We start from the raw sequence: 12,999 nt of genomic DNA on the forward strand, positions 1-12,999 counted from the left end.
ACGGCAATATATCCAGCCATGTTGTGTCCAAAACATAATCTTTTCCTGAACCTAGCCACGTGTTTTTCATGCCTTAACCTAACTAGACCACAAGTGCACAGCGGAAAAAATGTGTGGCTACAATTTAATAGGTCAACAAGATAATATAATTCCCAGATTTTCGTCTGGGATCAGGAGCGATGTTGTTTATTGTGAATAAAATGAAAACTTTGAAATCCGACATTATAAATGTACAATTCATCTTGGGCTAGGACTGTATCCATACTTAAAGAACATACCAGCTGCTCTGACACTTATGTCAATTAGGTTTGTTTAATATTATTCTTCAATTGAAATAATGAGGGGAAGAAAAAATAGTATCAAGAAAAAAATACACTTCAAGACTCCTCTACTGCTTACAGCTTTCATTCGTAATATAAGCTTTGGTTTTAGTTCTTGTGTTTGTCTTGCGTATCAGTTTCCAACTTTGATGATACATACCGCAATCACTTTCATCAAAAGCAGGTTTCATGAGAGAGCAATGTGCGCTATTCATTATTAGTATTAAAGCAATATTAACCGCCATGCCTTGTTGAATTGTGGCCATGCAATATGTTTCTTTCTCAGATGTCACGCACATTTTCATTCTCAGGTCATATTCACGCAGCTGTGTATTTTTGTGTTGTTGCACCAACTTGTCGACAACGTGAGGACATACTGAGAGGTGTTGAATTTAGTTGATGCGGCCCCGTCGTCACTAAGGTCAGGGCTCCTTGTCAGACGACACAGGCTATGTATACAGTGGAAGCAAATGATGGGAACGCGTGTCAGAGGTCAAGGGATTTACTTGCGTGTCACTGCAGGAGGTTTTGTTTCAAAAAGCAGCTCAGGGTTGTCTAGACGATAGGTGACTGGCAAAGATCTCAAACAGAGATTTCTTTTACTTGTAACGTCATCCACCATGCTCAACCCTGTCAAGCATGTGCATGACAAAACAAGAAAAGGGTGGAATATTCAGACAGCTTGACAATTTCCCCATTGTCATTAACATGAAAACAAAATTGAGCTTAAGTTCTATTTCATTTAGAAACAAATAATTGCCTACTGCCAACAGGTTCAGGCTCTGGCTCTGGCTCAGCTGCAGGAACAGGCTCTGCAGGGGTCTTCTCTGCGGGGGGATCACTTTCTGTTGGGGGGACACCCTCTGCTGGTGGTGTCTCATTCTCGGCTGGAGCTCCCTCTTCCCCACTGGGAGCTGCGTCTGCCGGGGCGTCTGCTGCTGCTGCTGCTGGTTCATTACTGGCTTCTGGTTCCGGCTCTGCCACAGGAGGTGGGGGAGTCTCTGTCTCAGGCTTGCTGGCTTCCACCTCCACATCTGCCGGTGCCTCCACTGGAGAATCAGCTGGGGTCTCTTGTGCCGGTTCTACTAGTTTCTCTTCCTCCACCGGCTTCTTCTCAGCTGTTTTTGGAAGTTTAGGCTTCGTCATCCTGTCTCAGTCTTATGCAGTCCTGCTCCTGATTGAAGCTGATTGTCTGCCTCTTCTACAAAATGCCTCGCTCAACCTAAGCTCTCATTCTCTCTCCTGCACACATACAGTCTATCTCTGCTATTGTCTTTGCTGTGGTGACAACAGTGGTTCCTTTGGAGCAGCCTCCTCCACAGTAGCTTGAACTCCTCTGTGTTAAGCAGCTGGTCCCAGCGGAGCCCAGTGCTTCCAAGCCATTATTTATAGAGAGGGATGCCGTGGATAGTTTCCTAATCAGCTGTCTTACGAACGATTGGCCCTCTGGATACGATGATGTTCCCTCTTAAATCATCAAGTGGAGAATGAGATGGTACTTTTAAAAAAATGAATGATGGATTTAGAGGCAATCCAAACTCGAGCCGCTGCATCAGGCAGTTGAAGTAGTTACTGGCTGCAGACCTCTGGATAACTACTACGTTAATCTGTCATGAAACCCCTTTAGCTTCCACTGACTGGTTGCTAGTCTTCCTGGGGTCTTTATTCACATTTTAAACACAAAAATACACTAATTAAAATAGCACCCAAAAAATATAGATCAGGCCAAACACCAGAAAATTAATGAAAAGACAATTAGATCGACACTTCTTAGTTTGAAAGTGTGTCTCTTAGGCCCTGGACTTAATACACTCTACAATGACTATACTGTAATAAATAAAGTTTTTATTAATTAGTTTAATTAAAACATTAGTCCCAATCAGACAAATAATTTGCTGGGCTGTAGACCTTACATGAATGCAGTTCTATGAATACTATGTTATAGAGGAAAGATTCTTTGGACTGCATGCACTGCATTTACGTAATGTTTTTAAAGTTGAAGTGTGCAGTCATCAAGCCCAGTTTTCTCGAATTCAAGCGACTAACACAGTGAGTTAATCGAGGTTTATTACTGTTAGAGCCTCCTTTCTCGCTTGCTATCTGTAACATGCATCATGTGACTCCATTCTGTCATGCACGAACGTGACCGCTGCACACTCTGGAGGCAGGTGGCACGTGAAGCAATGACACAACTGTGGGAGAGTCACATGCAGACAGTGGAATGTAGCCTACTTACTTTCCACTTTATACATCTTTTTAATCTTCACCATTAACATCCAATACAGTGCTCAAAATTTGGTGGTTAAAAAGAAACGTTTTTATTACGTATTTTCTTGTCTTCACCTCATATTGAACCCTGTCAGTAGTAAAGGTCAAACAAGGTTTCATTCTGGATGTTTTAAATACTCGACAAAGACGTTGAGTTGAATTCTTTTAGATGTGTTTTGCACACGGGGACATAATAAAAATTAAAAAATTAAAAAAACAGCAATATCCAAGGAACTTCAATTTCTATTCATGTGCAAAACATATCAATTCAAGCACTTTCAATGACCCATGACTACTTATGTCTATTTGCGGAAAAACCTTTCAGGGTCCTTATTTTCCCTCAAAATCTTTGAAAAAAATCAAAGATCCCTGAGAATTTTGAATAGTTGTTCAGTAACTTGCTCAAGGACACTTCAACAAACCGCCGGAAGACGAGGATTGATCTACCAGTCTGAGCCACAGACCAGACACAGGTCTTTAACAACCAAACTAGCATGTTATAACTGTGGTGTGTTGTTTCCCTTTCGTCACCCGGCATTCAACAATCTGTCTGTTCCATGTCATAGTCAAATGACCACACACGCACACACACACACGCATGCACACACACACACACACACACACACACACTAACCCCTGTGATTTACATTACACAGAAATGACCTGTGGATCATATATGTGCAACCAGTATTTTTGTCCCACAGACTTCTTGGATTACAACGTACACAGAGCCGACGTGACCCTCTTCTGTCATGACCACAAGTCAACCAGGCCACAGGACCTGAGTGAAACTTTAAACCTCCCAAACCAGGCCTGACATGACCCCAGGGCTGTAAAATACAGATAATACAGATGTCAACTCCATTGCCATCAACCCTTTATATGAACATGCAGTGGAGCATATGCCTGATTATGATTAAATTGAATTCAACAAGTTTGATAGGAGCCGGTTTAAACCCGTTGGTAAAAAGACTCACCGACGGGCACGAAAGGATGCGAGGACAGACTGTGACGAGACATGCCAATGCCGTTGACAGCGTACACGCGCATTTCGTACGCCACTCCTTCAATCATCCGCTTGGCTTCATAGGTTGTTTCAGGGTAAGGGTCAAAGTTCAGCCTCATCCACCTGTAGCTCTTCTTCTTCTTCCTCTCCAACACATAACCTGAGAGTTAAAACGGAAGTAAATGATGCATTTTATACACATATTAAGCATACAATATACTTTCTTTTGTTTTTTGTTTTTTACCAATGATTGGCTGTCCTCCATCATACAGAGGGGGATCCCACTGGACGATGCAGGACTCCTCTCCCACGCTGACGACTCTGACAGCCAGGGGAGGATCAGGAACGTCTGAGGAAAATATTTGTAGCTGCATGAACTGATTCTACTGCTTTGATTGTTTGTGTGGTAATTAATGCTTGCGTCTACACACCGATAACAATGACAACTGACTGCTCTCTGTCTTACCGACAACTTTCACGTTGATATCTGCAGTGTCCTCCCCTGCAGGGTTTCGAACCACCACAGAGTAGACTCCCTCGTCCTGCCTCTCGGCGCCCTCGATGGTAAAGACACAGTGTCCTTTGGTGGTTTCAACGTGGACCCGACCGTCTCCCTCTGTGACGACCTACACAGCGAGAGCCAGAGCAGATTGTTGCCTGAGTGGAATACCTTTTGGTCCTCTCACTTGAAACTGATTGTTTTGTTGCACTGCAGATGTAGCAGAGGCATTTCAAAATCACCCCACACTTTGGAGAGATGATGAGCATAAAGCGTTTTCAAGTATTTGGGAAAGTCATGCTGTTCAAAGCGAACAACACGTCGATTTGAACACACTTTAGATGTCAACATGCAGATGCAGGACCAGTGCCATGTGAGATGAAACCAAGGCAGCTGTCTCCATGTACTGATTTCATGCAGTTTGAAAAGATGGTCACAGTTATATATTGATCCTATTAACATTAACTAAAATGACTTCAAGAAAAACCTTCAGCATGTAAGGAAAAACTAAAAACCTCCAGTGTTTTGACAAAAACAATCTTAACTCAAGGATTACTTACTGACTACAGAAACATCTTTTATTGAATATGACAGGAAGGTGGACCTTTTCCCCACTGTAGAAAAGCTTCAGAATATTTCTCATCTGACTTTAGTTGATTATACAATTATATATTCGAGAATGTGATCCAAAGATTATTTCAATTGTCACACAAAAACATACTTACTGCCAGTTTCCTCTGACCTGTGTCTGCCTGTAGGAATGTAAAACGTGCACTTACCTTATTGTGTAGTACTGAGTAACATCTCATGCAGTTGTTTTACTTCGCTCTTAGTTCTTTGTAAAACTAAGCCATGTAAGCAAAACACATACATTCAATTCATTCTTTTGTGTTTTTGCAGCTTTTGGAAACCCAAACTGTAACACAAAAGCAAGTTTCCATCTGCTGGAATGTATTTAGATTCCTAAGGAAGCCAAGAACGCTTACAATTATTTTTTAATGCAGTATTGTCGTGATACGATATGATATGATACCATACCATACCATACGATGTGATGCGATGCAATGTGATGTGATGCGGTGCGATATGATACAATACGATGCCATACCATACCATACCATACATTACTATACTGTACGAGGCTATAGCTATAGCAATCCTATACTATCTGATACGATCAAATATGATACGATCCAGTACAATCTGATACGATATACTACACTACAATACGATACAATAAAACATTAGCTGTAAACTTTTTTGTAATTTTTCAGAGGTCATTTTGTACCTTCATTGGGTGGAAGAGCTGAAGATTTTGGACAAGAGAGGTGGGAAGAGAGAGTGGACAACGAGGAGCAAGGGGCATGGACTGAAATCTAACCCAGTGCTTTGGTTCAGGATTGAGCCTTTTGTGCAAGAGGGCAAAGGTGAGCTACCACCAGTAATGGGTACTCCTTAATCTGACAATTTCAGATTAATTTAGCTGCTACAGTTGTTGAGACACGATCTATGCATGCTGGCAGTGCACTCCTGATCACTGATAAACATGATAAATAGAAAAAGGAATTAACCTTTTGTTTTCTTAGTTCATTATCTTGTTATCTCGAGATAACACCATAAAAAAATGAATTGCAAGCAAGGCTGTTTTTGGCTTCCATAGATTTTCTTTAGCGTCCTGAACACAAAGGTGGTAAACGTATTAAAAAACAATACTGTCAACATAGTGACTTGTATTTCGGAGTCAGAATACTTGAAACGGGCACGCATTTGTACGGGACATGCACACTTACTTCCCCATCCTTCATGGTCCAAGATGATGTCGGCCCTTCTGTCTCCTCTCCATCACTGGGTTTTACAGAACTAGCCTACATTTGAGCAGAGCAAAGCGGTAAAAGCAAAAGAGGACAGAGAGGCCACGTGACCTCTCTGTCTCCTCAACTCAAGGATCAGCCTGCTGCTGGGCATCATTGCATTAAGCTGTAAGCTGTCAGTGGGATTGTACTTACTCAGCTCGGTTAAAACATCTCTGTGTCCCGGCTAAATGTATTAGTTATTAGACATCAGTGTGCTTACAAAGCTCACCTTATTTTTCAGGCTCAAAAAGGTTGGATGATAAGAGGGTTATCTCCTTAGCTTTTATTATTCTAACCGTACAACATATGCCAACATTTTTCTTAATTTTACAGCATTAGTACATCTTTCAAAGGAATCTTTTGATAGTGAATGAGCCTCAGATTAAAGTCCTTACCTACTTCTTTCTCGGTGACAGTGGGTATAATGCTGAATAGTAACAACAATCTATTTGTCTGTTTTACCTTCTCTCCTTTGGTCCAGATCACTGTGGGAGCAGGGTCTCCAGTGATGGGCACATCCAGACGCAGTTTGTTGCCAGCCACAACCACAATGGTTGACTCAGCAGTGCGGCCCATACAGTCCAGGTGGATCTTAGGCGGATCTTAGAAGGTGAGAGAAACAGTTAAAATGAGCAGAACCTTGTATTTCAACTAGTCTTTGCTTCAAAAAGGTAAGTTTATGGTACCTTGGCGTGGCACGTAATCGATCTTCACCTCTAGGAACACAGGTAAACAAGATAGTGAGAAATTGTTTAAGTAAAGATTAACTTGTAAAGCCATAAATTATGTTAATGAAGTGTATAAAGTAAAAGCATCAGTATTACCCAAGAAATTGAGTTTAGCAGAAAGGTTAAAAGCGTGGCCATCTGGCACAAAAGTGTAGTCTCCCTCATCCTCTGGTTTGACTTCATCAATCGTCAGCTTGTGGATCCTAAAAAAAGAGATTTGCCAAAGTTTATATTATTGTGTCATTATTATGAAGCATATTCAAATGCAAGATGTGTCTGGGGGTTTGCTATCAAATGAAAGTTGTTTGCAGAGTGTTGTGTGGGGAGGACGGAGCAGGGTGGTGGGGGGCATAGCAGCTACAGCTGCTCATAGCCAGCTAGCTCTGGAAGAGAGAGTCGGGCGGAGTCACATCTGATTCTGCTCTGATCCCGAGTGATTAATAACCAACAGCAGGAGAGCTCATTACTTTGTAAACTTTTAGGATTAAAATGTGAATTTATTTTCATTCCCATTTATCAACCTGACTGCAGCAGCGATCCATATTGCGGGATGTTCGTTTGGAGAGTGTAAATGCACTCTACTTCATAAATGTAATGTTACAGAGAGCAGAGGGGGAAAGAGGAGAGAGAACCAGAGACTCTGGTGAGTGCTGAGTTGAGTGAGAGTTGACCTTAATTTAAACACAGGGGACTGTAGTGCTATATGTTTAATTCAGTATAGTAAAGTTTAATTTAACTCTTAAGACTGTTCCAAAAAAATGAGTTTCATTACAAGTTGTGTTGCTACCTTTCAGTGTCACTACCAGGGAAAAAATGTTAATGTTAATTATTTACAGACTATAAGCATCTTTAAAGGTGGAACATTTCAACTCAAAGCATGAGTTGATGTCATGAATCAATTAGCACAATATAAATGTCAGTATGACAGTATGACATTCCATTTCTTTTGTTGTTGTTGTTGTTTGTATATCTTGAATGACAGACACTTGACACTGGATCTTTGAGCATTTAACACTTTTTTCTCACTCACAAACTCCACTACATCTATGACAGAAACACACAATTGATGCGTGCTGGTGCTTGCAAGGTTACAGCTAATACACAGTGAAGTAATCTGGCTGTTGGGGCGAATAAAAACAAATGATCTCACTTTTGAACTCGCACAAATGTTCACAATTTTTTTTTTTTTGATTCAGCTAAGCTTTCTAACTCTCTGACTCTCTCCCAGGAGTTATATCAACAGACAAATCTATGAAAAGCAGTGTTACCTTGAGTAAACTTGCAGATTTGTCTGGGTTTAAACATTGTTGAAACATGTTGGGATGGTGTAAGTTACACAGGTCTAGTCATTTTTAAAACATTTAAGTGTCCTCACCTGCCAATATGTGTGATATTTATTCTGGTGTCAGACTTGACTTCTACGCCGTTCTTGTACCAGGTCCCCCTCACGTTCTCATCCGACACCTCGCACTTGAAAACCGCCTGATCCTTCGCCTTCACTGTGAGGTCTGCGATGCTCTGGTAGACCTCCAGCTCTTTCTCTACACGGGCAGAAAAACAAGGCTCAGAGTGCAGATAATGAAAACTCTGGAGGCCTGCAGACTTCGGAGGAGGTGCTACTGGATGAGATGGCGGAATAAGATGCAATAAGTTGATGATGTGTGGGGGGTAATGAAATCCAAAAAATTAGATGCAGCTATTGTATGTGAGGGCAATATGGTAATAACATGTTTGAGCGTGAGGTGTTCATTATCTGTGTGCAGCCTTTGTGCATTGTCTCTTAGCAACAGACACAAGAGGGGATAGCTAATTGGGTTTATGATAGAAAATAAAGTGGACGGATATGAAGACCAGATGCTGGCGCTTCAGGCTATTACTGTATATCACAAGAACTAATGTAGTTGGGAGTTATTAAAGTTATCCCAAAGAAAGTGTTATCTGGGTGAGATAACTCACACCATGCTCCTGGTAAAGGTTACGGGAGTTTCACATAAGCTAGCTGCCAGGGAGGGCAAATAAGGTGAGAAAGGCATTATAATAGGAGTTCTGCTGTGGACTGAGGTGTTGATCCCTGCTACATGATGGCAGCTGGTGATTCTTGGCAGACTTGACTAACGGCCTAGATAAACTTAACTAGACTCAGAACTGGAACAACAGTTTGGTTTAAATCTACACAGAACAACCACTGGGACACACACAGACACACACACACACACAGACACACACACACAAGGATGTTACACATACACATGAATATATATGCAAAAGTATATTCATTCAGTATGTAGCCAGGATTAAATTATAGCTTCTACAAGGAAACACAAAGGTCAAACTATATCCAAACACCGATGGCTGTCATGTGATGATTTCAACTTCTTTTTTAATCTTAATAGTTTTGCTACATGGAATAATGGTACTAAAATGAAATGGTTATTGGGTGGTAAATAAAATAAATAGGCTGTAACTCGCTGGAGTTTGTATTCCGCCCATGTCCATGTGTGGATGAGTTTGAACCGTCCCCATCCATCATTTTAAGATCATCTGTGGATTAAGATTAAGACTTCTGAGCATATTTATCTCAAACCTTCACCTGCAAAACATTTCATATCTCAAATATATTTAAAAAAACCCACAATATTAAAAAGTACACTTTGCAGGACGTACTTAAAACCAACATGCACTCTCTCTTAATCAGAACAAGGTTATGACCCATTAGGTGTGCATGGCATTGTATTTGTCTGCAATCCTCAACCTTTATTTCCTTGTTTACTTCTTATTTTAGTGTGTTTGTGACATTTCTGGGCACCAATCATTGGGCAGCTGTTGTATCAGCCAATAACAGCGTTAGCAGATGAGGTCAGGGCTTTCTAAAGGCCAGACCGTAAGCAACACGCCTACAGTAAGAAGATGCTATGAGAACTGAAGACAAAGCACCATTGAACAGAAAAAATATTGAGGGGCTGAAATGTCAAGCAGTTTAAAGCAAGTCTCTAGGCAAGAGTTAAGGGCAGTCCACTTCAAGAACTATCACTACAACCATAAGTATAAGGATAACGATGTGAGCATCCATACCAATCAGCAACAATGTAAACAGCTGTGCTGAGCACGCATGTTGGATAACTATCCAAGACTGGGTCACTAGAGTAGACCATTAAAAAATGTCTTTTAAATGCTATCAATTAGCTTTGATAGCATTTAATAGCAGTTCTGCTACAGTTATAAAACATCATTATAAGCACTCCTGCAACAATATTCGTTGGAAAATGTCCCCAAAATCAAGCTAATTCATGGCCCTGTAAATGGGTTTTGATTGGTTGTCAGTGCTTATATCGTTCAATAAATCACTCTTGAAGTGATCCCCAAATATATTGTTCCGCACTGTCAGAACTGGACTCTGCAATCCACCTGAGTGTAAACAATTTTTAAAATGATCGAGAATGTAGTTATCACAGTAGTCGTTCTTGGTGGATTGACTCTCATCTGCTGAGAATGGGGTTAAAGAGTTAGCCCATTAAAGTTTCGGCATTCCATGACAACAAATGTAACGTGCCTACTGTAGCAGCTTGTTGTGTGTTCACAAACAGTAACCGATAATGAAATAGAATCAGATTTCTGAGGGGCCAAGTGCAGATATTTCATCAGCATCATCAGGCTGTTGTGTCTTGAAAAAGAGATAAATCTATTATGTCATAAATAAATACAATTTCAATCACTACCTATTCATTCTGAGACTAAAAAAAGACTTGCTTTTATACACTGATTTCACATTTGCCCCTAAAATATTGAAGCAAAAGACCAATGAGGGAGCTTCTACATTTACTTGAAAACTTAGTAGTTCAGTGGATAGTATTTTTTTTGTTATAAATTATAGAAATCTCGGGTTGTATTTTGGTTCTGGTTACACATGATAACATGGCAGCTGTTGAGTGAAAAAGTGTGACAGAGAAACATTGAATCTACACGAAAAGTATACAACAACACAAACAATAAAGACAGCAGCAGGGAGACAAACCAGGTCCCTTGTGCAGACCTGTGCCCTTGAGGAGAAATATGGTCCACGTCTTCTAACTTTAGCTGGCATGTTGACTTGCGACGCCGCGGTAACCTTGGCAGAGTGATGTTGGCAATGGCAAGAGACATGATATCCCAAACATAGACAGCATGCCAAGAGTGGCAAGGCCACACGACTACTAGTAGGGTATGAGAATGTGCACTTGGAGCGTTCATCGCTGACAAAAGTGTTTCATACTGTACTGACACTCACCCTGCACCAGGAGTTCAGCCACCGACTCGCCGCCATTTGTTTTAACCTTGTAGTGGCCGCAGTCTTCCTTCGTGGCCTCGTTGATGATCAGGACGTGTTTGCAGCCGTCTTTCTTAAAGCGATACTTGAAAGACTCGTCTCTTGTCAATTCAACGCCGTCTTTCTCCCTGTACGTAAAGTTCACACGGTGTAGAAAATAGTTGTGATTAAAAGTGAAGTTACTATTAAAATTATTCCTCATGGGCAGGTCTTTAAGAGCTGGTAAACATTTGTTAGATCAGCTACAAGGGACAAGTACAAGAAACTTTCATTTATTGTTGATTCTGGGGCCAAAATCTTTGTAATACTATATTTACTAGAGAAACAAGCTCTGCACTAAAAGTTTCTCATTGATTCAGAGTGTGAATGTTTAAAATATATTTCTTATCTTGTGAACACAAGACAGCTGTCTTGTGTAAAATGTAATAATTCAGTGATATGTAATTTAGCTTAATTAATGTTAAGTATTTAGTTGTAACCTGCGTATTGCCCACAGCCCCAACAGACTTCGGGAGAGCTACCAACAAAGAGCTTACGACACCATATGATGAAGTGAATCTGAGCTCAGAGGTCCTATTTTTGGAGCTTTCAACATCATTTTATGATCTCTCGTCCATTTTGTATATGACTTGTTTTTACAACACAGACAGGCCATGTGTAGGTGTTGTGATGACATGATCAAGGTCAGAAACAATCACATGTGCACAGACTAGAAACATTATGTCAACATGGAGAGGTGGTACATTTGATGGTAACCACACTAGATGTATCTGTAACAGTCTGAATTGAAATCGTCTACTTTAGATCATGAAGTGTCACGATCTAAAGCAGACAAACTCAATGACTCACCTCCTGTGACGTTAAATTTATCTCTGTTTCACCATTAATCATTTGACTTTTTCACCCCGCACATTGATCTTTGGCCTTGTTTCCAAGAACGTTATTTGGGACTCAAGCCCAAACACATTGGCAGCAACTTTCTCCTTGAGACAAAGGTTACATGGGACATATTTAAATGCTGAAGCGACCTTTTTGTAGAGGTGATAATTTACGACTTGTAGCTATAATTCAGTCTGTCAGTTCTCTGCCTGGGGACATGACAAACTCAAATGCCACCTGCTGGGTGTGCGAGCAATGGACACTGTGTGAGAGTGACTTAAAGAACGGCCTAATTTTTATTCTCTGATTTGATTTAGTGACAGTTAACATGGCAACATCTGCTCATTGATTTTATATCTTAGTAATTTACAACAACTCATCAACAGAAAAGAAAATCATGTGTTTTTTGAGGAGACCTGCACATGTATCTGGAAGTTTTTGTGGCAACCAAAACTGCTTCTCTTTCTCTGGAAGTCAAACAATATCCATCTGTGATCATGGCGACCAAAACAGGTCTTTAAAGCTGAACCATGATGTTTTCCTAACCCTAACCAAGAGCTTTTTGTGCGTAAACTGTACCAGGGCCTAAGCACAGTGTTGTGACATGAGAGAAATAGAAAATTCAACCTAAATAGATGTAAAGCTGCAACATATAGCATGACAATGTAGCTCCTAACACACAGGTGATTTGTGAGTACAAAAGAAGAATATCTAACCATTTAACATTGGCTCCTTCCTCCGAGACTTCGCACTCTAACTCCACCCGCTCACCCTTCATCACCATCTGATCCTCCAGATTCTTCACAATCTGGATGGGAGGCTCTAGAAGAGAGAAGATGAAAGCATGAGAGAACGAGCTGCAACTTTTAATCCTCCAAATTGTTTTTTTCCTCTCCTTTTAAACCTTTTGAATACCTTTAACAAAGAGCTCAGTGGTGCATTTCTCCTCTCCCACCACACAGCTGTATGCTGCATCATCTGACAGGGAGCAGTGGTTGATGGTGAGGTAGCGCATGTTGCCAACACTCTCAAAGATGTACCTTGAGGAAGGTCGGTAACATTTTATGTTTTTAATGATGTATATGTGACAATATCTGTGTAATTTTCCAGAAAAAATAACTCTAAGACAAGTTAGAAACATAA

At 40.7% G+C, this 12,999-nt stretch overlaps 1 protein-coding gene across 11 annotated transcripts in view; it reads right to left on the reverse strand.

Moving 5' to 3' along the window:
• The window catches only part of mybpc3 (myosin binding protein C3), a 42,626-nt gene that overhangs the window by 13,563 nt on the left and 16,064 nt on the right, over positions 1 to 12,999 (reverse strand). For 9 of the 11 annotated variants that reach the window (XM_030415211.1, XM_030415209.1, XM_030415210.1 and 6 more), the window contains 11 exons: positions 12,772 to 12,896; positions 12,573 to 12,678; positions 10,939 to 11,105; positions 8,050 to 8,215; positions 6,771 to 6,877; positions 6,633 to 6,662; positions 6,409 to 6,548; positions 5,884 to 5,958; positions 4,061 to 4,220; positions 3,839 to 3,943; positions 3,566 to 3,754 (listed from right to left, as the gene is read on the reverse strand). In XM_030415211.1, coding sequence (XP_030271071.1) covers positions 3,566 to 3,754; positions 3,839 to 3,943; positions 4,061 to 4,220; positions 5,884 to 5,958; positions 6,409 to 6,548; positions 6,633 to 6,662; positions 6,771 to 6,877; positions 8,050 to 8,215; positions 10,939 to 11,105; positions 12,573 to 12,678; positions 12,772 to 12,896 — 1,370 coding nt within the window. The remainder of the gene's footprint in view (positions 1 to 3,565; positions 3,755 to 3,838; positions 3,944 to 4,060; positions 4,221 to 5,883; positions 5,959 to 6,408; positions 6,549 to 6,632; positions 6,663 to 6,770; positions 6,878 to 8,049; positions 8,216 to 10,938; positions 11,106 to 12,572; positions 12,679 to 12,771; positions 12,897 to 12,999) is intronic. The other 2 variants (XM_030415213.1, XM_030415212.1) reach the window with 1 other exon arrangement.

The sequence above is a fragment of the Sparus aurata genome, chromosome 4 (assembly GCF_900880675.1).
Source record: "Sparus aurata chromosome 4, fSpaAur1.1, whole genome shotgun sequence".
In the NCBI taxonomy this organism is placed as follows: domain Eukaryota; kingdom Metazoa; phylum Chordata; class Actinopteri; order Spariformes; family Sparidae; genus Sparus; species Sparus aurata.